Below are 24,919 nucleotides of genomic sequence, written 5' to 3'. Positions count from 1 at the left end.
TCCCGAAGCGTCCCCCTGGCGTTGCATCAAAGTAAGTGTCGTGGAGCGGCTCCATGCATGCGCCTTTCCCAAATAGGACAATGCAAGTACCGTTGACTTAGTGCCTTACTAAACGTGGGAGGCCAAGGTCGCTAGAATGCGGGTCAACAAGCTCCGCCTACTAGTTAACCTCGCACATCACCTGGGACGGACACTGAGACGAATCCAATCCCTTGCGTAGCATCGTTTCTCGGGCTTACCATCCCACGCGGATGATTAGAGCGGCGCATAGTCACTCTTTATCGTTAGAGGACGGGGGGAAAGGGGCGACATCGGGCGACGACGGAACGGGGGTTGACGGCCACTTGTCGTGGTCTTACCTGTGCCTTGGTAGGTAATTCTTCTGTGACGTATTTACTTTACATCAAGCTGTACAAAAGAGCCGTGGCACCCCCCCCAAAGGTAGCCAAGTTCCCAGCGATCGGCTAGGCCTTCCGCATCTTCATTATCCTCAACGTGTTTCCAATTCTTTCTCTCTCTCTCTCCTCTCTCACCACAAAGTACGCTGCCGTACCTACGTGGCATTCAAGGCTCTCTCTCCCCAAACCCCCCCAAAGAATGCAACGCCTCACCGTCTCCCCCGCCGCAGCGCGGGCCCTCCTGCGCCGCCGCCAGTGCGCCGCCGCCGCGCGCGCCTCCATGGCCATGGCCGCAGCGCGCGTGTCGGCGTTTTCCACCCAGCAGCGGCGACTGCTCGATGCGCAAAAGAGCAATAGCAGCAGCAACAACAACCACACCGCGACCGGCGGCAGCGGCAGCGGCAGCGGCGCAAAAAAGCCCGCCGAGGACAACCCCTTCGAGACCAACTTTGCGGGCCTGGGGCTCAGCAAGAACATGAAGGTGTTCCTCATCGTCGTCGTGTCCATCTTTGGCACCATGGAGACGTGGATGTACTGCAAGGCCATCTGGCGGTGGTGGAAGGGCGGCGACGACAAGGGCGCCGCGGCCGCGCTGCAGCAGGAGTGATTCGCCCAGTGGAGGGGGGGGGGAAGATGTCATCATCAATGGGGGGGGGGGGGCTTTGCTTGCATGGTCCGGGGTCGTGTCGTGCTTCGTTGAGCGAGGAGCGCGTGGGCGCCACCCCGCCACGGTGAGGTGAGTGAGGTTTGCCTTTGCCTCGGTGATACCGTGGCTGCTTTTTTTGCGGCGACGCTAACGACGACGACGTCCTTCGGTTAGTCGATCGAGCAAGCTCCATTTTGTATAACAAATAGGTACGATAGCCACTGCATTACAGATCAGCACGCGATCGTGTCTGTACTTTTATTTTCATAGAATAGAGAGCTTACAGCAGCCGAATCCCCACGGCTCGCTCGCCTCTTCAACGCCGTGGACCCCCATCCGTCTCCTAACCGCCGCCTCGTCCAAAACCCCCCCCCCCCCCCCCGATTTCACAACAAAACATCGTTCCCAGCATCAATCGGCGCTTTACTTTCTTACTACACGCTTTCGCTCAATGGAAGAGGGCTCAGGACGAAGTAACGAACACGGAGTCCTAGGGTCAACCCAGGATCCACCACCACCGCCTCGCCGGCGCACTGACCAGACAACTATCCAAGCCCTCCCTCCCTCCCTCCCTGCCCCGTCCCCCGCGATATGAATGCAAGCCACGATGGTGCTAAGAAATCCCGCCGCCGCCGGCTTGGGAACCCTTTGGGCCGGTCGGCCGGCAGAGGCAACCGACTCAGGCGATTGCATCGTGTGGGGAGGCCGAGGAGCCGGGGCAAACGAGGCCCAACAAGGAAACGCAAACGCCGGCACATCGCACGCATGCACGCACACGCACGTTTCCGAGAACGACGCGTACCTCGCGCAATGCCCCGAAACGGACGGCGACTCTGTTTGTTTTGCTGCGGATGTCGCAACGATGCATGGACGACAAGTGCCGAGCCAGGTGTCCACGACACGACGGAGCCGCATGGCTGTCCCATCAATGTTCAACCAACTGCCTCCAGTCAGTCCCCCTTCCCCATCCGTCTTCTTCCCCCTTCCTTCCCACGTCCCCACGGCGTCGGGCCCACGGGCCGACCCGTGCTGCGTTTCACTTTGGCTCCGGCGGCTTGCATGGCAACAAGGGGACTGCAAGTTCAATACTACTACTGTTCCACGTACTACTGTTCCACGTACGTACAATACGGTGCAGTGCAGTGCAGGACCAAGTGTCTGTCGTACAGGACGCGTAGGCGGCGTCTCAAAGGGGGGCCGACAAAACGTTAAAACATACAATGAGCCAAGAGGCGCCCAACACACACGGATCGCATGTGCGTATTTTTTGTTCACGTACTGTATATATAAATACATATATTACCATCGAAGGCCAGACATCATCCACCCACCCACTCACTCGAACCGCCCCTGTTCTTTCTCGCCGCGTCCACTCGTTGAATGCCTGCACTATTACTGCTACTGCTACTGCTACGGTCCCATTAACGACGATTAAGAAAACCTCAAAAAAAACAAACCCCCCCCCCCCCCGGCGACCCGCCTCGACAATGAAATTTTCCCTCGCTGCCGTCTTGGCCTTCGCGGGCTGCTTCGCCGTGGCTGTGCCCGCCGACTTTGAGTCTGCGGTGGTTGGCCGTCCCGCGGGAGGACAGTGCCTCGTACGTCCTCCGTTCCCCATTCTTTTTTTTTTTGGTTTCTCTTTCTCTCTCCCTCTCTCTCCGTGCGCGTATATGGGAGGTTCTATAGAGAAAGAACGCGCGCCTCTATAACCCCCCGAGCGGGAACAGGCTGTGCCGCCGCCTCGGAGGCGAGTGAAGAACTTTTGCTGACATTTTATCTGCAGCCCAAAGGCGCCGTCTGCCAGACCTTTGGCATGCGTGTAAGACAACCAACTCCACCATCACCACCACCACCCACACATACAGTATACACATATACGCTTTCCATCAAACCCTCGCTCCATCACACCCCTCTCTTTGTCACACGCACACCTCACGACATCAGCCGTTTAGACGGAAATACCGGGTCCAGGGCATGTACATGATATAGCATGAGCGCTGACAAGAGCCCCCGCGGGATATTATTACAGGGACGATGCTGCAGCTCCAACTGCGAGCTTCCCTCTCCCAACGCCAGCTCCGTAAGTCCCTCGAGTCCACTCACCCACCAACTCACCCCTTCCTCCCTCCTTTTCTCCAGTCAATCAGTCCTTTCCCACCGCGCGTACTCTACAACAAGCCGCGTGTACAAGCCAGCCGGTCGTGGTTTTATCAATCCTGCTATTTATTAGCCAGTTCATGATATACTGACGCACGAGCTCCCGTATACAGGGCCACTGCGGGGACTGAGGGGATATATACTACATAAAAAAAATTTCACGTGAAACGACGCATATGGAGCTTGGCCAGGGAAACGCCAGCTCTTTTTTCCATTCTATTCTTTTCTTCTCTTTTCGTTCTTCATCCCTTTCTATTAGTCCTGTCGGTCTGCTTCCCTGGTGGGCGGAAACGGTGGCCGGTTCATATTTTCCTTGGCACGGGTGCGATCTGGTATGTCGCTTGTATAGAGAGCGGGAGTCAATTCGGAGGGGGTTCGGGCGTCTGGGTCGCCTTTTTATACTGTAGTTCACACGCAAAGATCCTCAAGAAAACAAAAACCAAGTAGGATACGGGACACCGTCGGCATCTTTTCATGACCATCTCGTTGCTGTGCCACCTCGAGTTCCCAAATATATGAAGATGTAGTCGGTTGCTCTCGCTTCGTTCGGGGCATGATGGAGCCTGTCCTCACGGCAGCAATACAGTGTTGGGAGGATGTTCACGTTGGAAAAAGCTTGGATACTGGCCGCAGAGGATGGGCACTCACAGGATCTAAACCAGAATTGACTATTCATTTGAACCAAATCCAGAATCGCTCATCTACTTGCCCAGGGGCTACCATCCCACTTTGTACAAAACAAGCATCTTTCCTCCGTCTACAGGAACCACCTAAACTCAGGCACGCTCGGCCCGTCGCGCAACCTCTGCGTGGGAATGTCCCGCGCGTCAATCTTGACGCCGGCCTTGCGGTCTCGCCGCTTGTTGTCGAACAGCATGTACACGCCCAAGAGGCAGGCGATGGTGGCGCCGCACACGCCGAAGCAGGCGGCCGTGATGAGCGCGGGTAGGTACTTGGGGGCGTCGTGCTCCCGGAAGATGTTGCTCGCGACGAGGCCCATGACGTTGGCCAGGGGGACGCCCACCGACGTCAGCGTGACGCGGCGGCCCTCGTGGGCGATGTTGTTGTTGTACCACGTCGAGAGGAGCACCGACGGCGCCGACGTGCCCCAGCACATCATAAAGGTGGCGAAGTAGGCGAGCTGCAGCGACTCGGTGACGTCGGTGATGGCGGCGTAGATGACGAAGCCGGTGAGGGTGAAGACGAAGCCCAGGACGATGAAGGGGAAACGAAGGCGTACGTGGTCGGACGCAAAGGCGAGCACGAGGAGCATGACTGCGCCGGTGACGTTGGGGGCAACGGTGTAGAGGTTGGTCTTGACCGTCGAGTACTGAAGGCGCTGGATAATCTGCGGCAAGAAGAGCGCGACGGACTGGAGCGGCACGCCGAGGCAGACTTCGATGGCGAGGAAAGCGTACGACGATGGGTAGGTGAAGACCTTGAGCGAGTCGCGCAGGTTGAACTCCTCGGCGACAACGGACGAGGAATCGACCTGGATGCGGTGAAAGGCAAGGGCGCGCTCCTCCTCGTTGAGGAACTTGGCCTCGGCGGCGCTCTTGGGCAGGTACCAGAACGCAAAGACGGCGAAGAGCACGGTGACGGAGCCCTCGATGAGGAACAGGTAGCGCCAGGCAAACATGCTGCTCTTAATGTGGAAGACGCCAAAGGCGAGCAAGCCACTGAAGGCGTTGGCGATGTTGGACGCGGCGTAAAAGACGGCAAGGCGCCGCGCGAGCTCGCCACGGCGGTAGAAGGTGGTTAGGTAGTAGATGACCATGGGGAAGAAGGCGGCCTCGGCCATGCCGAGGAACCAGCGGACGGCGAAGATGCCACCAAAGTTTTGCGTCGCTGCGGTGCACAGCGTCATGGTGCCAAAGGTGAACATCATGACCGGGAGCGAGCGCGCGGGGCCGTATTTCTTGCCGAGCATGGCCAGGGGCGGCGCGAAGACGACAAAGGGCACGAAGAAGATGGACACGACGAGGTTGTACTGGCCGTCCTTGAAGTTTAGGTCTAAGCATCAGCGGTCAGCATCGCGCGTACAACACGATTTGGGCATGGTTGGATCGGAGGCGGAGGCGGAGGCGGGTGGTGAGGCATCACGAGCGCATGCACATACTCTTGCTGAGGCCGTTGGTCTGGGCGTTGCTGAGATTGCCCTTGTCGAGGGCGTTGAAGAGGTCTGTCACGTAGTCAGCGCCGGTGCTCGATGGCAGATTGGAGGCGCTCGGGGATGCCTACACATGACGGCCAGGACAGGCAACAGACGAATGTCAAACTTGAAGGCGAGCTTTCGCTCGGCAACAGGGTCGAGCACGCGAGCCGTGTCGGCAACCATGCCGTCCTTGGGGCCACTCTCGATGTGGTCAATGTCCTCGCCGCCTTTGCCCTGAGCGCTGGCCACGGCATCGACATCGTCCCTGTTGGCGGCCATGATGCTCTCTGTTCACGCCGAGCTCTTGTCGCGATGCTCCGAGTGAGTGCCAAGAGCGATCTGGGGCAGAGCCGTGGGCGGAGGAGAGAGTCTGGTGTAACGTGGATGAAGGGGACGTTGCAACAGGGGGGCAGAACCAAGAGAGGCAGATGTCTCAGGGTGAGCGATGGCCTGGGCGACGGGCCAAGTTTATACTCGCGAGCAGCACTGGATGGGGGTTATGCGAGCTCTGGTCAAGGTGGTTATCAGGACATGACGTCCCCGGCGAGCATCCCCTTTATTTAGCCATCGGTGAACTGCGGCCCTGGGGTAGCTCGGCGGGAAGGGGAGAAGGGGCAGGGCCTTGGGGAATAGCAAGAGCAAGGCTGGGTTGGTGCTGGTATCGCGCGTGTGCTGCGTCTGTGAGCGTGTGTGTGTGTGTGTGTTCCCCCATGCACCGCCATCCGGGGAACGCTATTCGCTCCAGCCATGGTTCCGCGGTCAGCCACTGCAGCTCATTTTGGGCAAGGTGGACGGCAGCCCCCCGATAGCAGATCTAGCCCGCCGGGCGCCCTGGCCTTGGTGGTCGGTCGCTAGTCGTGGCAATACGTAGTGCCGTCGCGAAAGCCAGGCCAGGCCAGACAGAATGCGCGGGCGAGCGAGCGAGCGAGCCGCAGCCAGCGACGATATCGGGGAGGCGGGGCCCCTCAATCTGCGCGACCATCGTCATTACGAAGCTGCTCTCTCCTCCCCCTCCGGCATCTCTTTGCCGCACTGGGTCCGTTATCTGGGGAAGAATGCCTGGAGAAAGAGCGGTTTAAACGGCTGATGACCCAGTTGTCAGTCTGGAGAAAGCGTGGACCAGGTGCTGCATTTGGTGCTCGTAGCGTCGAGCAGACTCCACAGCCACTGCCATGCGCCGTATCTGTATCTGTCAGGCGGCGGTGCGGTGCCAGCTTCCGCAAGGCAGGCAGAGAGGGGGCCCAGGGATGTTGATCTTTAGTTCGGGGAGGGGGTTTCCATGGCACTAAACCCCACAGTGGCTGCCGGCCGGTGTGTCGCTGATTGCTTTGATGCTTCTGGATGGGGGGCTGGCCGGCTGGAGAGCAAATGGTGTCGCGGCCCCGCTTCCTGATCGTGGGGGAGACATGGAAGCAGATGCGGTCGGTCGGCCCAGGCCCCAGGGTCGTCGTCTGAACTCGTGTCCCGATGCACCGCAGTCGAGAACATGGGTGGTGAGGGATTGAGATTCCATGATGGATGGGGCTAGCCGACGTCAGCAGCCGGGCTGGCCGCGTCGTGCCACGAGGGGAGTTTGCCTGCACCTAGATTCCCGGGGCCTTGGGCCCAGGGACGGGTCAGTCAATCAATGGACATCAGCGTCGTGATCCTTCAGGCGCTAGGTTTGCACTCCTGCGTGGGGGAGGGAGGGGGGAGGGGGAAAGCGAGCAGATAGAGACGAAAGTGTTGGTGGGGGGTTTGACCCCCAGAGCGAGGAGCTCCATGCAAGCCGGACAAGGGGATCAGGGATTGATTGCCTGGATGGGGGTCAGCCAAAACGCAGATGGGCAACGAGACTCACGCACGAATAATTTCTCTCTCTTGCCTCTGGCGTCTCTACTAGGACTGGCGGGGTTGACGCCGTCGAGCCCCGGCCCCCCCTTGGCTGCCCCTCCTGGAGACGTCGTCCACTGCTTTAAAACAGCCAATGACGCTGCTCACCAGCGCTCGTTTTGGCGGGCATCCCACCCGTCAGTCTCCTCTGAATGTGTTTCCCGCCGCCAGTGACCTAACAGATATGGAGGCGTGGAATGGGTCCCCTCACTCAAGCGACCCAAGGTAGCAGCCGTACCTACCTTGGTGCCTTGGGTACCTTACCTTACCTAACCTAGCAAATTCGGGTAGCAAGTAACTAATGGTGACAGACGAGGAGGAGGCTGGATGGATGGATGGATGGATGGATGGAGGATCCAGGTGCCATTTAAAAAGGGCCCGCCGCCTCTCGCGCACACGTAGAAACACGGCCCGATCTCTCCTCCATTGTCTCTCCAACCCCAAGTTCCTCTTCCCTCCTCTTCTTCAAACCAAAAAAACGCCAGACAAAATGGCCACCAAGGAGCCCGTCCTCACCAAGAACGCGCCCCCGCCGCTGCCGGGCATCTACAGCCAGGCCATCAAGGCCAACGGCATGGTCTTCGTCTCCGGCGCCGTCCCCATGGACGCCGAGACGGGCAAGCTCATTGACGGCGACATCCAGGCCCACACGGTACGTAACGTGCATTCCACAATCCAATTCCGCATGACGGCAATGCGTGCGTCGTTGCGTGGTGGTTGTGGTGGTGATGAGGAGGAGGGCGCGTGCATGCGTGCTTGCGTGCGTTGCACCGCTGCGCGTGTGGCATGGCGGGGTAGCAGACCAGCGAGAGCTACCCCGCCATCCATCACCACCACCACCACCACCGTCGCTTGCATGCTGTCGATGCAGAGGCCACCCACCCCCGTTCGGGCGGCCACAGATGACGACGACCATGACGGCTGACAACCCCCACAGCACCAGTGCATCAAGAACCTCAAGGCCATCCTCGAGGCCGCCGGCACCACCCTCGACAAGGTCGTCAAGGTCAACGTCTGGCTCGCCAACATGGACGACTTTGCCAAGATGAACGAGGTCTACTCGACCTACTGGGGCGACGTCAAGCCCTGCCGGACGTGCGTTTTCCTTCCCTTCCCCCCCGTTTCTTGATTGCTTGCTGCGATTCTTGTATTCTTCTTCGTCATGAATTCGATGAGTGCTGACTGATGCTGGTTTGCAGGTGCGTTGCCGTCAAGACGCTGCCGCTCAACACCGACGTCGAGATTGAGTGCACGGCTGTCTTGTAAGCGCAGGGATCAAGGAAATAAAAAGGGGTGGGGGCCGATAAAAGACCAACAAAATAAATAAAATACATTGAACAAAACTCACGAGCGGTCCGTTCCATTGAATCTGTGAAGGCGAAATACTCAGCTGCAACATTTACGTGAAATCATCCAAGGGCCGTCATCACTCGACCATTGACCTCGAATATTCGAATATTGCGCTACGTGCATAAAAGCTTCGTATTCGGCTGATAAACATCACCACCCAACCAATTGCCTCCCCCATCACGCTGCCGCCTTCTTGGCCTCAAGCCCCTTCTCCATGTCCACCAGCTCGCGCAGCCCCTCGACAATCTTGTCCCTCGCCGCCTCGTTCGGCCTCGGCAGCGGCCTCCTCGCCCACCCGCCGTAGCCGTAAAACGCCCGCAGCGCCTCCTTGACGCCCAAGACGCCCGTCTGGATGCACACCCAGTCGCCGCGCGCCAGCACCTCCTGCACCGCGTTCACCTCATCCTTTGTCGTCGTCGTCGTCGTCGTCCTCGCGCGCTCTTCGCTGCCAGCTCCAGCTCGAGGGGCGGCAGCCTCCTGCTCGCACAGCTCAAACAGCCGCACGCAGCTCCGCGGCGCCACGTTGCCCAGACCGCCGATGACGCCCGCCGCGCCCGCCGCGTACGAGGCGACGGTGAAGTCGGCAGACCCAGCGAAGCAGAGGAAGCCGCTCTCCCCCTCGCCGTCCCTCTCCTCGTCATCGTCGTCAGCGGTGGCGGCTGTTTCACGCCGACGGTGCTGCTGGTGCGGGTGCTGCTGGTGGCGCCTCCGTACCGCCGCGGCGACGCGGCCCAGCTTGCCCGTGTTGCCGCAGGTGAACTTGCAGCCCGCAATGTTGGCGTGGCGGCTGAGTTCGATGAGCACGTCCGAGTTGACGTCGATGCCGGGCGTCGCGCCGGGGTAGTTGTACACGACGATGGGGATGGGCGACGCGTCGGCCACGCCCGTGAAGTAGTCGAGGACGGTCGCTCCGTCCGCCGCGAACAGGCCGGCGTAGTAGCTCGGCGGCAGGACGAGCGCGTAGTCGCCCCCGTCGGCGGCCGCCTGCCGGCACAGCGCGACCGTCTCCACAGTCGACTGCGCGCCGCAGCCCACAAGTAGGGGCATGTCGGTGTGGCCCGCGGCGTCGAGCGCCGCCCGCGTCGTCTTGGTGACGAGGGAGCGCTCGTGCGGCAGGAGGTGCACCGCCTCGCCGTTGGAGCCCTGCACCGCGAGGCCCGCGATGCCCGAGCCGGCCAGCCGGGTCGCGTGTCGCGCCGTGGCCTTGAGGTCCAGCTCGTCCGTGTCCGGGTCGAAGAAGGCTACCGTGGGCACGTAGATGCCGCGGTGCAGCGGGCGGACGGGCGACGACGACGACGACACCGTGCCGTTCCCGTTTTGGCGCGGGCTGGTAGCAACGGGAGACATGATGAATGCGGAGAGGGGGAGCGTTGAGTTGAGTCTTCGCAAGCCGACCTGATGGTGACTGGTGAGCGAACTTGGGTCTTCTCGACGGCCTTGCACGCGCGCACAACGTACAAGATGTATCTGGGGGAAAGAACAAAGGGACAAGGAGGAGAACGGCACGGAGGAGAAGAGAACAGAGCAGGCAGGCAGTTGAAAGCTTGTTTGTTGTTCAGCTCCCCACGTCCGTAGATACCGGCATCGGATAGCCGCAGAAAGGATCTAGAAGGCCAGCCGGTTCGCCAATGCCGGGTGCCATCATCCCACGCTCGAGGCCCCGGATCGGAGTCTCCTCTGGCGCGCGTGTTTGATCAACCCATGCAATATGCATAATGGCGTTAGGTTTTTGTTCATTACCCCTCGATGAGCAAACGTGGTGGCGGATGGCCCCCCACGTATGCTGTACGCGCCGGGTTCGCCGCCCGCCTCCGCATTGACGACGGCCCCCAACCTGCCGCCGCCCCTTTGTGAGGGATCGGCCGCATAGTGCGAAGGGAAGGGGGGGATGCTGGCTTGCTATTGTCCATGCAGACAGGCCGGAGGAAACATATTGACTGCCACCCGACCGACAATTCACGGAATTGCTGCTGATGCCGCTGCCGCTGCTGTTGATGTCCATGTTACTGCTTTGATATGCACGCACGGAGTCAGGTCGAGGCTCCGGCCTGGCTGGCCCCTGTCCTGTCGCCATGATGCCGCCATCGTCGAGTCGGTTCATCGACAGAGACAGACACTCTTCACGTAACGTTCCAACCCTCAGATCCCGATTAGACGTCGACTGACGTGCATCCATCTCACTGCATCAAGCAAGCACCTCGCCAATCGGGACTTATTACGGGCCTCCCCGAGCGCAGCGCAGGCCACCTGTTTGGTTGGTGGGAGTTGCGGCCAGCAACCAAATGGGTTGGCGGCGGCCCCGTGCATGTTCGGGCGCCTCCTTTCGACGACGGGCAGCTGGAGCCTCCACGTGGGGGTCGCCGTCTAACAAGCCTCCAGCTGTCGACGCCTCCCGCAGCCGCACAGGGCCAAGGCCAAGAGGCGCTCGCTCGAGCACCTCGTTCGTGGAAGACGCTGCACTGGTCAATGCTCGCGGCCGGAGCGGCTTCATTCTTTCTCTATTCATGAGCGCCATGCCATGCCTTTTGCTTTCTGCTTTCGTCTTTCCGATCGTCGTCTACCACCCCCTCGTGCGGACCCAAATGTCCACAATCTCATCCCCCTTGTCCTCGTCCACCACAAAGTACCAACCAAAGTGGCTACCCGTGATGCATGCGTGGTTCGGCCACAGTCTCAGCTTCTGTCCAACCTCAAGCTTCTTGTCAGCCTCCGCAACCTGCGTCTTACTGCCAGAGCGCCACTGGAGGATTCCGTGCTCTTGAGATACCCAGCCGACCATCCACCCCGTGTAGTCCTCCACATCACATGTCGGCAGCTCGACGCCCTCGCGGCCCCAAGGCGTCGGGATAGCCATGCCCTTGTAGGCTTTGCACGTCTCCCGGCCCAGGGCGATGCATCCCGCGCCCACGAGGCCCTCGTCCGTGCCGTCGGCACCGCGGCCGGGATAGATGCTGTGCACCTCGGCGAGCAGGGTAAAGGCAACGTCGCCCCAGGACAGGTGTGTGGCTTTGATGCTGTGTGCCGCGAGCTGCTGTAGGTCGAGCGTCGGGTACACGCCAGCGTGGATCTCGACGCCGTGCTTCCTGTCCCTGATCGTCTTGAGCAGCGCATTCAGGGAGTCGACTTCGGTCTGCAGCTCCGGGGTGACATCGTCGTCGCCATGCTTGCCAGACACTAAGTTCTGCACTGATAGGGCGGTCGGCGACGCTCCAGCCGACAGAGTCAACGATGGAGGATTGGCAGTGCCCTTCTCGGCAGCCTTGCTGCGCACGCGATCCGCCCCGTCCAGCAGAGCGCTGAGCTCAGCACCCATCATCTTGATGGCTGCCGCGCGGCTGTCCCCGCCGTACGAGTGCCCGGCGTGGGAATACATGCCCGAGAGGATGATGCTTCCTTGGCTGTGAGCGTCGAGAGCAGCCTCTGTCACAGTTGCAAACTGCGCGCTGTCGACGGGGATGCCAGCCCGGCGCCCACCCATGTCGACCTTGATGTAGGCATGTGGCGCCACACCGGACAGCTCCTTTATCTGAGACGCGATGGGCAGCTGAGCCGGGTCGTCGAGCAGGATGGACACGCCTCCCTCACCGAGGGCCTTGGCGATGGCAGCGAAGCGGGAGAGGGCGTTTTTCGGGAAGGGCAGGCCATACATGATCTAAAGACCGCTCGTCAGAAGACGCATCGAATGGATGAGCGGACGGTCGTGGGCACTCACGTTCACGCGCCGGCCCTGGCTCCGGTACTCCTGAAGGAGGGGAACGAGGAACTCGGCCTCGGCCAGCGTCGAGGCTACCAGGTTGGCTGGGCGCTTGGCATCATCGCCGACTTGAAGGCGCGTCAATTCGACAGTCTATCCGTGTCAGAACGCCCTTGCCAATGAGAAAGAAAAGCCTAGGAGCGGTGATGAAGAGGCGGGATAGGGCGCATAGGAACTCGAAGAGAGGGTAGATGTGAGCTGGTCGGCACAACTTACCTTGTGCGTCTTGACGTGGGCGCGCCATCCCAGGTCGAGCTGCTCGCAAGCCTGCAGCATGCGATTGCAGTTTCGGCGCGCGGCTGACACGTCGAGGACGGCGGCGGGCGTGGGCACATCGCGGATCGACTTGCCCACGTACTGCTTGGCCAGCGCCTCCTTGGGCGAGGCGGGATAGAAGTCGAGCGGCGACATGGCGGGCAGTGTCGCTTGCGAGATGAAGGTGAAGGTGGTTCAATGCAAAGGAGTTTATAGAAGGAGAGGAAAGAAGGAAGGACAGCAGCGATTTAGTGGTGACCCATGGTGTTTGCCGTCGGCGTGGATGCCCTGGTGTTCTTTGCTCCTGCGGGCGGGCGGCCTTGAGTCCCCGCCGCGATGATGCTGGTGAGGGGCACGCCCTCCATTCTTTGGCTACAGTGAGTGGGTGAGGCGTGGAGGGGCAGCCGACCCTGAGCGCCCGCGGCCCTGGCCTGTGCCTGCCACTACAGCCCCCGTCGCCAGCGAGCGGCCGGCCAGTGCCTAACACTACCTAGGGGCAAGTGCAAGGCCGCCAAGAAGACACACTCAGCTTCTAGAAGTCACCTCTTTACAACCACCCACACCTCACACACGCCGCCAGCCGGCATCGGCACCGCACTCGCTTCCCGAGCGACACCCCCTCCCCCCCTTGGCCCGGACAAATGGCGTCGTGAAGCACACTTGTTGTCCTGGTGCCACCAGGGACAAGAAGCCATCAACCATCCGTGGGGGTCACCAGCGGGGCGGCTATCCAGCCAGCTCCATCCTCCTTCTCCTCTTCCCTCCCCCTCACCTGCTCCTCCACGGCGGCCCGCTGCGGAGGCCCGACGCCGAAGTCGCCCGGTCAGAGAGCGGTGCGCCCACGTCTCCACGCACACGCCGATAACAGCCCAAGGGAACAAGAGTGGCCAATTCGAACTCGAGTTGATAGCGGCCTCAGGATTATGAAGTTGTAAGACGACCCATGAGTAAAGTAGCTGTCAACTCCCAGGCAACCACCAGACGTTGGCGACTAGGGAGACCCGGCGGCCCCTTACTCTACGTAGGTTGGGCCACTTACACGCTCATATGTGCACCCTGTCCATGGCACAGGGCTTGCTTCCTGGGTCACGGCTCACGACTTCACGGCTCTGCCAGTACACAGCCGACCTTTTTCAGAGGCCCAAATGTTGAATGGATAGCGAGCTATCAAGGCCCCTTTTGGGGACGACGTCTTGCGATCACACCAGAGTCGCCCACATTCCTCGCGAACCACCAGCACCCTCCCGGATAGCCACCCACTCCTTCTTCTCCGTTCCTGCGTGCTCAGCAAACTCCGCCTCACGCGTGTGCCACCTCCTCCTCGAGCGCCGTGCAGGGTAGGCCCGACTTTTCGCGGGTGTTGCGCCTCCCCGGGGGCTGCACGTTCGGGGCCTCCTCCATGAGCGTCTGCATGGCCTCCAGCCGGCTCGCGGGCGCCTTCTTCCTCTCCCACGCGTGTCCTCCCCGGTCGAACACGTCGTCCATCTCCTCGAGCGTGTACCCCTTGGTCTCGTGCGCCATGAGGAGCATGTGCAAGAAGGCGGCTGCGTTGACTGCTCAGATATCGGGTCAGATAGCCAGCCACAACGGAATGAGCCTCTCGCCATCCCTTCCTCCACTTCGTGACGTCTGCAACGAGGGGGTGGTGTACTGGAGAACTTACAGGAGCCGAATATGTAATATGTCTTGTAGCTGCCAGCCACAGGTCAGCGAATGTTATACCCGTGACGTGAGAGCACACATTTCTCACTTGACGTGCCACACTGGTGAGGAGGGACGAACACCTGCGAGTCAGCGTTGCTGTACTACAGTCCAAGGAAAATCGACCACCGGGGCCGCCGTCCCGTAGTAGTCTTGCCAAGTTGTTATTGTCACTCACACAGCGGCGGCACCGCAAACGCGAGCACCGTGTTGAACAGCCAGTTTGTCGCCGTGCACACGCTCACGGCCCTGGCGCGGATCCGCGACGGGAATATCTCCGCCGGGTACGTCCACGACGTAGGCCCCCAGGTCGTCGCAAACGTCGCCACGAACAGGTACGAGCTCACGACAATGGCCCACGACGCCCCGCGGTTGCCCACGACCACCCAGCTGATGTCCATGTTGCCCGGCGTGGCCGTTGCCATTGTATTGGGACGCCCGTAGTGGTGCTGTAGTGCGCCTGAACGTGATATCGCGGTGAGCCCATGTTACCTTTTTCTTTCCAACCAGCCGTAACAAGAGTGGTAAGGGGAGAAGGGGGGGAAACAAGGGGTGCTCACCCGATATAAATAGGTAGGTCATCATGAGAAAGGAGCCGATGACGAGCGACGGCCGTCGACCCCATTTGTCGAGAAACAAAATCGCCGGCAGTGTCAGCACGACGTTGATGACGTACTGAATCGACGCGGTCAGGAGAGGGGATCCAATCTCGGCGCCCTCCATCACGTACACGATATAATCTGCCGTCGTAGCCGCCGCCCCCCAGCCATATCGTCAGCGCAGCCACATCAAAAGCGCGAATGTCCTCTGGGCAAGAGAGCAGTGAACAAAGAAAGGAGGGACAGAGAGAGCCAAAGGGCAAAACCCACACATCATAATGTTCATCCCGCACAGCTGGCTCCACGCCTGGATGCTCATGCCCAGGACCACCCGCCGCACCATCCGGCCCCTGATCAGCGCTGCGAAGCTCCCGTCCGCCTGCTCGCGCTCGAAGCGCAGCGCGTCCTCGATCTCCCGGTACTGCGCCCTCACTCGCGGGTCGTGGATCGCCATGCGCCCGCCGCCGTCACCTCCGCCGCCAGGGGTCCGCCCGTAGGTGCCCTCGTGCAGCGCGCCCAGCACCAAGAGCGCCTCGTGCCAGCGGTCCCGCGACGCCAGCCAGCGCGGCGACTGCGGGCAAAAGCAGAGGCCCGCGAAGAGCGCCACGGCCGGCACCATCTGCACCGCCCAGGGTATGCGGAACGCCGCCGTCGACTGCCCCGGGTCGCGCGGCCCGCCCGACACGCCCTCCGCGACGCCGTACTGGATAAAGAACTGTATCAGGATGCCCCAGGTGATGGCCCACTGCTGGAGGCTTGGGAAGCGTTGTCAGTTTGCCTTGACCGGCTACTGTTTCGTTTGCGGGCTTGTGAGCGTCTCTCTCTCTCTCTCTCTCTCTCTCTCTCTCTCTCTCTCTCTCTCTCTCTCTCTCCTGACCCTCACAACAGCCGCTACCGCCACCACCTAAGAAAGTGCGCATGCGAAGACAGCACCAAGAGTAAGAGAAGAAGAAGAAGAAGAAAGAAGCTCTACTCACCTCACCACCCGGCCTCGTATCTCTTTCGGCGCAACTTCAGACTGATACACGGGCACAATCGAGCTCGTGATCCCGACGCACACCCCCGCAATCGCCCTCCCCACGCACAGCATCGCCACCCCCATCGCCGAGCACTGCACCGCGCTGCCCACGATCCAGAACACGCAGCTCACCTGCAGCGCCGCCTTCCTCGACAGCCGGTCGGCCGTAATCGACGACGCCAGCGCCCCGACCAGAGACCCCGCCGGCATCGACGCCGTGATGGTCCCCTGCGTGAAGGACGTCGGGTGTCCGAAGAAGCGCTTGTACGCCTGCGTGCCCAGCACGCCTGACATGGACGAAATGTCGAACCCGAAGAGGGCTCCCCCTGGGAGGCTCTCCTCCGGCAAAGAAGGGGAGAGCCAGCTGTTAGCTATTTTTTCGTGTGCCCACTGGATCGCCAACTCCTCGCACCATCCTCAGAGGTGGTGGAGGGGGGAATACTTGCCTAGCGCGGCGATAGAGCAGACAAAGTACACGTTTGTGACTCTATACATGACTTGGTTACGGCTGGAAGCGCTCTGCCCCGCGAGCCGCGTCGCGTCCAGGGGTGCGAGACGGCGCTTTCTTCAACCCAGCGTATCCGCGATTAGGTTTGTGGCTTCGGATCGGATCGCGTTCCGCCCTCCGGCGCGGTATCGATAATATACTTTCCCCACGCGTCGAATGGCAGGTCACACGAGTCACCGGAAAGCCACATAAAGTCCGCAGGCGGCTCGACGGGGCTTGAGTCAGATGATTCATCCCTCACGTCCGACAGGGTCGCACTCTCTGGCCGCGTATCCTCTCCGCAACCCCCGCCCAGCGAGGATTGCAGTGAGGAAAGATGTTGACCGAAGCCACCGGCCGAATATCAGGACAGCCGAGACTAGCCCGGCTGCTTGACTCATCCCGCAAGACCGAAAGGTGTGTAGACGCCTTCGGCCATGCAACAGACTTGAATTCCCTGTAAACAGTCAGCGCGCGCCTCGTGGGCACTTGTTCGCACGTCCGGCGCCATGTCACTGCCGCGGTTAGCGGTCTGCACCACCAGAGAGAACAAAATAAATGAGTTTTTCTTGTGCGGCGGCTCGCCCAATTCCTGAGAGGTGGCCCTAGACGGAAGGCAGGTCAGAGAAACCCCTTTGCCATCGCGGCCATCAATATGGTGTGAGCCATCGTTATGCTACATGTTCAAATCCATTCGCCTGGTCCATCATCTAATCCGTCGGGGGCTGGTATGCAGCTCTATCGCAACGCCGTGTGGTATCTCGAAACACGAAACGCCATGCCAATGCAATGCTGAAGTCAAGTAGGCCGTAGTGACGACTCGCTCAGTCCTGGTCGGAACAGGGTCCAATGGTCTTTTCGTGCACGAGCTTCAGGTATGCTCGCTGCATTCGAAACGAGGAGTAGTCTCCTCTCAGAATGACGTCAAGGATGCCACCCTTGGTCGACCCCGGGTGGCGTTGCAGCTCATTCATGCGATCCGTGAGGGTCAAGTAGGCATCATGGAAGCGTGCCAGTATCGCCGGGGTGTTGGATGAGCCACCCGAGATATCGTTGGAAGAATTGTTGGGATCAATAATGGAGAGGCGGTCACGGTTCCGGTAGGTTAGCGATTTGACCTTGTTCTGCAGGGACTGGTCAGCACATGGAGAGGTACCAAAAACGGAATGGCTGAAATCAACTCACCTTGTTGATGTATCCGATTGGGCTCGTCAGAGAGATGGCATTCGCCTCGTGCTCAAAGTGGCGGCCGTAGAGGTCCAAAAAGTCCAACAGGAAGTCGCCGAGGTGATGCTCCGGTTTGATGGTGCGACTCTGCACCTCGGGATTCATCTGCAACATGCTCACAACCAGGCATATGACCGTGAAGCCACCGATGCCGCCATTGACGGGCTCGTTGAGACCACGCATGAGCAAGAAATGCTTCACAACAGTAACAAGAATCGGCATCGCGGGGTAGTCTTCTTTCCACTTGAGGAAGGTGTCGACAGCTCGCACGCCGCCCAAGTTCTCAAAGGACACGTCCACTTTGAGGCCCGTGGCCTTGTCCACAAACTTGACCAGCGGGATGCGCGCGTGGGCAATGACTTCAATAGAGTCTCCGTCCGCCACGTCTTGGACAACGAGAAATTTCTGGAACTTATACAGCCAGCTCTTGGCGCTGAGGTACGTAGGCGGACCACCCCTCATAAAGCTTGCAGAACAGACGACGAGGTCCATGTCCGCCGTCGGAAGGTACAGGCCGGACATGAAGGATCCGAATGGGCGCACCTCAGCCGAAGCAAAGTTGCGGCCGTCGCGTCTCATGGCTCGCTGGAGATTTTCAACAAGCCTGGTGCGAATGCGCTGTTCGAAGTCTCGAGGACGCACGTATTCGTAGAAATCAATAATCTCCTTGTGCAACCTGCAACGGGTCAGAAATGGGTTTTGCGGTTTTGCTTGTACCCCATTTGTGTGCAGAAAATCATGGGGGAGCTATTCACTCACTGAATGCCAATGTTCTTTTCACCAGAATGATCCATCACGGCCCACGGGCATGGTTCTTCATTCTTTTTGGGCTGCCAGTTCGGCACCAGCAGGCCCTTGGACGGGCGCATATTGCCCTTCTTCAGCTGGCCGTAATCGGGCGGTTTGATGGTGTCGTCAGCGGTGCGCTTGCGTGAGCCAAGAGGGCCCGAGTGATCCTGCGTAGCGCCGGCGATGTTGGGCTGAACAGGGTTGCCGTTGTGCAACGCTGCCCCGCCAGTGGTTGCTCTTGCCGAAGCGCTGTCCAAGCGGTCGGCACGGGGGCCCGTGGGCGGTCGCGCAGGCAGCTGGAGATCAACAATTGGCGCGATTTTCTCGTCCTCGCCCTCATCCTCATCGCTGCTCATGCCGATGGGGATGAAGTTCTCGGCTTCGGGAGGCGACTCGGTGTTGGGCTTAGTCTCCTCCACGCGGGCCTTGCGAATGAGCTTCACCATGTCCCTCTTCTTGCGCGTAGATTCGTCTGGACAGGGTAGCGCAGTGTAGGGATCGGGATTGGACCACTTGGGGACGGAGTTGTCCGATTCGCTCGTCTTGTCCGTCCGGATTCGTTTCTTTGGGTTCTCGTCTTCAGACTCGGGCTCTTGATCAGAAATGTCCATGGCAATTTCGTCGTCATCTGAAAGTTCATCCAAGTTTCGGAACTTGGCCGCGGCATCTGGGTCATTTACGCGCTCGCCAGGACCCTCAATAGCCGTGCCCGAGACCAGTTTGCGTTCGGCAGGGTGCGGCGGCCTCCAAGCCGGACGGCCAGACCCGCGCGACGATCCTCCACGGCGGTCGCCGCGTCTACCGCCGCCTCTTCTGTCGCGTGGTCCGCTCGCACGAGGACCGTTGATTGCCGTGAAGCGAATAGGTTCAGAATTCGACGGCTGGGGTGCTCGGAAGGTGAAGTCGCTCTGCGGAACCTGAGGTCGGTACATGTCGGTGTGGGGTGGTGCGCGATGTGACTCGCGGCCGCGGTAGGAGTCGTAGCCCTCGTTACGGTGCTGACGGCTGTCGCCGGGCCGCCACCTGTTGTCGTAGGAGGACTGGTTCTGCCCCGGGCGGTAGGAGTCGCCGCCGCCGCCGCCGCCGCGGTCGTCGCGCCATCCTGGCGCATCGTTGCGAGACATGGAGATGTTGCCGCAACGAGCAAGCCAGGTACGTCTCGTGTTCTTGTGCTCACCAAGAAGGATGAAGCGCTGGACGGTCAACCGAGCTGCAGGGGCCTAGTGTTGCGAGGTGAGGTTGGAAAGAGTACGCGTAGAGTGTAGACTGTGTGAGGTAGAGCGCGCCCAAAACATTTCCATGTCCAGATGACGAGGAAAATCTGAGGTGGGTCGTGCGCGCGCTGAGTCAGCCGATAGTCCTTTTTCGGGCCAGGATGTTTCACTGCGCTGCGGGATCGCTGTGAGTCGCTGGCGGCCGGCGGATCCAGCGCCTCCACAGCGCACCACTGCACGCACGGACACCCGACACTCTGGGCGCCGCCTGCTGCACGATACCGACAGCTCGGGACCGAATCCAAATTGAGGTGACCCGTCCCATGCTGCACGCTCCTTCACCACGTTTTCTGCAGGTACACATGGTCATGGAACCGAAATCGCCATCGTTCAAGTGTGTTTTATTGTTCCAAAACTCAGTCAAATGCGGCTTCAGCTGCCTGCCTCCGTGGAAATTCGAGCAGGCATTGGCACGGCTCCCATCACTGCGCAGTTACTGCCCCAAACGCTCCATGATGGCCTGCCAGTCCTGTCTGGCTGCCCATTGCTGCCAGGACGTCATCGGACACGCAATCCCAGCCTGTCGTCGTCAGCTCAAGCACCGTGCCCTCTGGACAACGAGTCTCACCTTGCGAATGTCTTCGGCCGTGAGCAGGTCCATGCCGCCGTCGTATCCCGGGTCGGACGAGTACGCAAACATGGCTGCCACTTCGATTCCGCAATCCCTGTCTGGGGTCGCGGCTACCATCTCGTCCGTAGTGATGTGCTTGTATTTCGCTGGGTACCCTGAGACTTTGCTCCATGTCTCCAGGAACTCGGGCCAGGTGCCGATCGTCCCAGCCGCCATGTAGGCTTTGCCCGCGGGCATCTGGTACACGGCGTAGGTGAAGTTGCCCAAGTCACCGACTGGGTCTAAATGCGGCACGGCCTTGTTTGGTAACGTTGGGAATGCCATTTCTACGCTACCGTCGGCTTGCTGCATCTCAAACCGTCAGTGAAGAGTTGGGGGACACTGGGAGACAGCCCTGCAGGCAGCCTATGGGAAATACGCACTCTACCAAAGTACGAGTTCGGCAAGATGTTGAAGCTCGTGTAAAAGAAGCCAGTTTGGATGCAGGACATCTTGGCAGCAAGCTCGGGGTATGTCTCCTCGACATATGTCGGGAAGATGTCTGCTTTTGCGTCAAAGTGATATAGGTCCTTAAACTTGCCACCACTGCACTTTTCAGCGTGGCTCAAGGTCGAGACCAGGAACCCATTAGGATCGAGCGACGCAACTGTCGCGGCGGCGGCATCTGAAATGTTTCTGCCCTGCAGGCGCTCGACGTCCCCGGCGTACTCGCGACAGCACACGCCCTGCTGTTCGGCGGCAGCGCGGCAGTCGGGACGGAAGAAGGGCTCCCAGTAGTTGGTGACGCTGAAGATGACATTGGCTCCCGAGAACGCGGACTTCAGCGTCTGGACATCGCCCAGATCGGCCGAGACAAGCTCAGCACCCTGTTCGGTGAGCTCGATGGCCGCCGCCGAGTTGGTGTCGCGCGTGAGGGCCCTGACGTGGAAGCCGGCTTCGAGAAATCGCCGGGCAACGGAGCCTCCTTGGTTGCCGGTGGCGCCCACGATACACGCAATTTTCTTGTCACGGCCGTCCATTCTGGTTGTATGGGCTGATGATGGGTTTTACAGCTACGGAGACGACTCGGGAGGGGATTCTTACGACGGCGAACCTTGAATGTCCAAGGCCCCACGTAGGGGGGCCGCCGAGAACCTCTGAGGCGCCGCAACAGAGCGATGTTTATTAGGTTCGATTACAAAGGCGCATTGGACCACGTTTGCGCGTCCTTGGCGTCTGTTAGACACACCCAGTCGCTTTATTCCCGTGGAAGTTATGAGGAAACCAGAGCGACCGGGGCTACGGATATACTCCACCTGGTGACCTTTGGCGCCCTCCTCCGGCCCACCATCGTCGACAAGATCAAACGGTTGCATGTGGAGACTAGAGACGGAGCTGGCTGTCCGAACTTTCGAATCATGTTCACGCTACCCTAACGATGAGCCACGGCGGATACCCGAACCGTGGCCGACGAGGGGGATGTGCATTCGATGCCAGTGCCACTGCTCGTGCAGAGGAATGAGTATGAAGCTCATGCCTTCGTACAAGCCTTTTTCGATGCGTCTGCTGCTGCCCTCTGCAGTTACTACGTTTGTGTATTCGTACAGCCTAATTCGCACACACGCTGCGCATCGACACGAGATTGGTAGGCAAAGGGGGCCAGTGACGAAGGGGACAGGCCACACCGCTCCTGCAGGACAACACGCTTGTCAATATGCGGGTTGGATTGGGAAACAAGTGAAGCTACTTTCCTTGTATTCAACACGGCGAAAGCTGGGGTGAGTTGATGCAATCAATGCCTAGGTAGTCCACCGTCGCAACTGCACTTCATGCCAGGTATCGTCCCGAAGTGGCCAACCCTGCATTGCGGATGGGGACTGCCCCCTGCATGGTGTGTCGAAAGTCCGAGATTCCCCAGTAAATCCCGCTCATAAAGAAGCACAAGCCCCTCTTTCGCACGATCCATATCCCAATGCTCATGTTGGAGCCAAGACGCCCGTGAAGCCATCGTGGCTGAGAAATGTGTCAGGCATCCAACACTGTTCTCAAGTACGCGACGTCGGCTTGATCTTGTTCGTGGACCCGTTCCATGCAGTTGACAGCCCTGCCCGGTGCCCACCATGATATTGGAATGACCCGCTCGGCTTGGCCCACGTGGCCGGTGACCAGGCCTGTTGGGATGTTCGTGACTGCGAAGTGCGTCCTAGACGCACTGAGAACCTAGCTCCTCGACCAAGCCCTCGGAGGAATGCCAACAATGCATCGTTGCTGCCACGAGTCGACCATTTATTCGCGCCCCTCGTGGCACCCTTCTTCGACGAGTTCGATGGCTAAGCTCAAACACTCGGTCTGCCGGCTCCGCCATATTCCAAGATGACCTCATAGTATCGCAGAACAAGGAGCCAGAGCTGGAGAGCGCACTGACTTGCGTGGGAGCACAATGCCACTGTCGGTCTTTGAGCCACCCTGGTGGCCACGGGAACGCAATCCGACGACTCCGATGCGAATGACCAGCCGTCGTAAGCGAGGATATGGAGACCCCTGTCCGTGGCACGAGGCGTCGGTTGAGACAAACTCCGGCCCCACCAATACCGTCCATACTCCATAGCGGGCCCAGCGAGGACTGTACCAAGAGCATACATTCGTAGCGTCGGAGATGGTTTGGTCTGTGGAATACTGCGTAGGTCTTTGCTGCTTAGAGGAAAAGCCCGAGGCCGAGGGTGTCGGCGGGCACTCCCAGTGTCAGACAGCTGTCAAGCCTATTATTGGGCAAACAATCGAACAGGCGGGGAAGGGACAAAGTCAATCGATGCAGAATGCCACGACGGGGCCTTCCCGTCATGGAGATTCGCACTGGCCCCTGGAATCGTCAACGGTGATTAGTCACTGAAGGCCGCCGTAATACACTTAAGGACAGGGCCAGGTCATCGTCTACTGTGCCTTCCGTTCGCCTAGGTCTAGTAGTTCAACTCGCTCACCGAGTCCTGCCTGCGGACCGTCGAGAGCGCAGAATAGCCCCTCGTTCGATGAGGCGCTCGCGCAAGCTGCGCCCGGGACCCTGATAAGCAACGACATGGACCAACGCGGCGGGGACCCCTTGGGGGCTGCCAACAAAAGCAACGAAGGCGCAGGCCCAATTGACCACCTGCTGAACCCTGCAGCTGTTGCCGACGCCGAGCGACCGGCGCCACTGCAGGTTGACGTGAGTGTCTCCAGCTCCAGCTCCCTCAGACCGGCCCGCGGGCGGCGGCACCAAGGGGAGCTAGCTGACAGGAGCTGACTCGGGCGCGCTGCATGTAGACCGAGGCTTTCGACGACGGCGACGGCAATGGCGACGGCGACTCGGCCTATGGATCGGACGGCGGTTCCGCGTACACGGGCTCCGTCACATCGTCCATCTACGATTACCAGTACGAGAACGGCCGTCGCTACCATGCCTATCGCGAGGGGCAGTACGTGCTCCCCAACGACGACCAGGAACAGGAGCGCCTCGACCTGCAGCATCACATCTGGCGTCTGCTGCTCGGCGGGCGGCTCTACACGGCGGCGCTCCCGGACCCGTCGACGAAGCCGCCCCTGCGCGTCCTCGACCTCGGCACGGGCACGGGCATCTGGGCCATCGACATGGCGGACGAGTTCCCCTCAGCCGACGTCGCGGGCGTGGACCTGTCGCCCATCCAGCCCGAGTGGGTGCCCAACAACTGCCGCTTCCACGTCGACGACTACGAGGACGAGTGGACCTACCGCGACGAGGAAAAGTTTGACTACATCCACGGTCGCGCGTTGAGCGGCACGTCGGCGGACTGGGACCGTTTTTACAGGCAGGCGCTCCGCCACCTCAAGCCGGGGGGGGTCATGGAGATGCAAGAGTACGACGCGTGGATTTTCAGCGACGACGACAGCTGCGACCGCGCCCCGTGGACAATGGAGTGGGTGAACAAGCTGGATGCCGCCAGCAAGATGTACGGGAAGCAAATCAACGTGGCGCGATACCACAAGCAGTGGATGAAGGACGCCGGCTTCGAGGACGTCCGCGAGGTGGTGCACAGGGTATGTTGACGGTTCTCAGGCTTCAAACATTCAGCCAGCCACCACCTTGGGATGCTCTCATGGCTGATTGCGCAGATACCCATCGGCCCGTGGGCCAAGGACCCCGCGCTCAAGGAGCTCGGCCGCTTCGAGCTCATCCACATGCAGATGTCGGTCGACTCGCACACGCCGGCGCTCTTCACGCGCGTGCTCAACTACTCGTCGGACCAGGCCATGGTCCTGATGGAAGGCGTCAAGCGCGAGTTTAGGAGCCGCGACCTACGGCTAATTACAAGCTACCGCTTCATAACTGGGCGCAAGCGTACGACCGCGACTCCGTAGCAGGGCTCCCCGCGGTGTTGCTCGTGCACGCGCGCTCGCAAAGTCAGAAAGGGTTCTTGCAGAAGCAAGCGTGCCGGCTTTTTGGATAGGAATGGGATCGGAGGAAGAAGCATTGCATTGGGGAGCGTTGTAGAGACCAGTCTCCGACTGGCCGGCCCCCCGTGCAGCCAAGTATTTAGCTACCGTTACGATGCACATGAATGATTACCGAGCGAATGATGGACGATCAACAAGGCATGATGGCTTGCGAGTGCCGACGCTGTGACCGCGACGTGGTCCCAGAAATCGCTGAAGAAATCTGGTTGCCTTGAGCGGG

At 60.1% G+C, this 24,919-nt stretch overlaps 9 protein-coding genes across 11 annotated transcripts; 3 read left to right on the top strand and 6 right to left on the bottom strand.

The window, feature by feature from the left end:
* Window positions 1-597: 597 nt before the first annotated feature.
* JDV02_008701 (uncharacterized protein) lies at window positions 598-1,005 on the top strand (the record flags this gene model as incomplete). Its single annotated transcript, XM_047990325.1, has 1 exon — window positions 598-1,005. The coding sequence occupies one exon, from the start codon at window positions 598-600 to the stop codon at window positions 1,003-1,005; it is 408 nt and encodes a 135-aa protein (XP_047846332.1).
* Window positions 1,006-3,839: 2,834 nt separating this feature from the next.
* Window positions 3,840-6,867, bottom strand: JDV02_008700 (uncharacterized protein). Its single transcript, XM_047990324.1, has 3 exons — window positions 5,443-6,867; window positions 5,321-5,383; window positions 3,840-5,214 (listed from the first exon to the last, which is right to left on the bottom strand). Exons 1-3 carry the CDS (start codon window positions 5,633-5,635, stop codon window positions 3,959-3,961), a joined length of 1,512 nt encoding a protein of 503 aa, XP_047846331.1. The 5' UTR covers window positions 5,636-6,867; the 3' UTR covers window positions 3,840-3,958.
* A 774-nt stretch (window positions 6,868-7,641) lies between these two features.
* Window positions 7,642-8,567, top strand: JDV02_008699 (uncharacterized protein). Its single transcript, XM_047990323.1, has 3 exons — window positions 7,642-7,880; window positions 8,166-8,323; window positions 8,428-8,567. The coding sequence occupies exons 1-3, from the start codon at window positions 7,719-7,721 to the stop codon at window positions 8,492-8,494; spliced, it is 387 nt and encodes a 128-aa protein (XP_047846330.1). The 5' UTR covers window positions 7,642-7,718; the 3' UTR covers window positions 8,495-8,567.
* A 188-nt stretch (window positions 8,568-8,755) lies between these two features.
* JDV02_008698 (4-hydroxy-2-oxoglutarate aldolase) lies at window positions 8,756-10,153 on the bottom strand (the record flags this gene model as incomplete). Its single annotated transcript, XM_047990322.1, has 1 exon — window positions 8,756-10,153. Exon 1 carries the CDS (start codon window positions 9,923-9,925, stop codon window positions 8,756-8,758), a length of 1,170 nt encoding a protein of 389 aa, XP_047846329.1. The 5' UTR covers window positions 9,926-10,153.
* A 934-nt stretch (window positions 10,154-11,087) lies between these two features.
* Window positions 11,088-12,891, bottom strand: JDV02_008697 (uncharacterized protein). The gene is made up of 3 exons (XM_047990321.1): window positions 12,549-12,891; window positions 12,291-12,425; window positions 11,088-12,230 (listed from the first exon to the last, which is right to left on the bottom strand). The coding sequence occupies exons 1-3, from the start codon at window positions 12,741-12,743 to the stop codon at window positions 11,136-11,138; spliced, it is 1,425 nt and encodes a 474-aa protein (XP_047846328.1). The 5' UTR covers window positions 12,744-12,891; the 3' UTR covers window positions 11,088-11,135.
* A 696-nt stretch (window positions 12,892-13,587) lies between these two features.
* HGT1_4 (high affinity glucose transporter) lies at window positions 13,588-16,556 on the bottom strand. Of its 3 annotated transcripts, none has more exons than XM_047990319.1 (8): window positions 16,352-16,556; window positions 15,865-16,231; window positions 15,158-15,642; window positions 14,849-15,028; window positions 14,467-14,748; window positions 14,329-14,350; window positions 14,251-14,279; window positions 13,762-14,140 (listed from the first exon to the last, which is right to left on the bottom strand). In XM_047990319.1, the coding sequence occupies exons 1-6, from the start codon at window positions 16,398-16,400 to the stop codon at window positions 14,334-14,336; spliced, it is 1,380 nt and encodes a 459-aa protein (XP_047846326.1). In that variant the 5' UTR covers window positions 16,401-16,556; the 3' UTR covers window positions 13,762-14,140; window positions 14,251-14,279; window positions 14,329-14,333. The 3 variants fall into 3 exon arrangements, with proteins under 3 accessions (XP_047846327.1, XP_047846326.1, XP_047846325.1); XM_047990318.1 differs by having other exon boundaries at window positions 14,338-14,350; XM_047990320.1 differs by having other exon boundaries at window positions 13,588-14,140; window positions 14,251-14,272; window positions 14,338-14,748.
* Window positions 16,557-16,952: 396 nt separating this feature from the next.
* On the bottom strand, window positions 16,953-19,677 carry JDV02_008695 (Polynucleotide adenylyltransferase). The gene is made up of 3 exons (XM_047990317.1): window positions 18,379-19,677; window positions 17,578-18,295; window positions 16,953-17,516 (listed from the first exon to the last, which is right to left on the bottom strand). Exons 1-3 carry the CDS (start codon window positions 19,530-19,532, stop codon window positions 17,217-17,219), a joined length of 2,172 nt encoding a protein of 723 aa, XP_047846324.1. The 5' UTR covers window positions 19,533-19,677; the 3' UTR covers window positions 16,953-17,216.
* A 326-nt stretch (window positions 19,678-20,003) lies between these two features.
* JDV02_008694 (uncharacterized protein) lies at window positions 20,004-21,353 on the bottom strand. Its single transcript, XM_047990316.1, has 3 exons — window positions 20,676-21,353; window positions 20,251-20,598; window positions 20,004-20,202 (listed from the first exon to the last, which is right to left on the bottom strand). Exons 1-3 carry the CDS (start codon window positions 21,270-21,272, stop codon window positions 20,116-20,118), a joined length of 1,032 nt encoding a protein of 343 aa, XP_047846323.1. The 5' UTR covers window positions 21,273-21,353; the 3' UTR covers window positions 20,004-20,115.
* Window positions 21,354-23,099: 1,746 nt separating this feature from the next.
* JDV02_008693 (uncharacterized protein) lies at window positions 23,100-24,832 on the top strand. The gene is made up of 3 exons (XM_047990315.1): window positions 23,100-23,434; window positions 23,533-24,282; window positions 24,358-24,832. The coding sequence occupies exons 1-3, from the start codon at window positions 23,306-23,308 to the stop codon at window positions 24,601-24,603; spliced, it is 1,125 nt and encodes a 374-aa protein (XP_047846322.1). The 5' UTR covers window positions 23,100-23,305; the 3' UTR covers window positions 24,604-24,832.
* The last annotated feature ends 87 nt before the right edge of the window (window positions 24,833-24,919 follow it).

The sequence above is a fragment of the Purpureocillium takamizusanense genome, chromosome 8 (genome assembly GCF_022605165.1).
Source record: "Purpureocillium takamizusanense chromosome 8, complete sequence".
NCBI lineage: Eukaryota > Fungi > Ascomycota > Sordariomycetes > Hypocreales > Ophiocordycipitaceae > Purpureocillium > Purpureocillium takamizusanense.
This window is presented reverse-complemented; position numbering and strand designations above follow the sequence as displayed.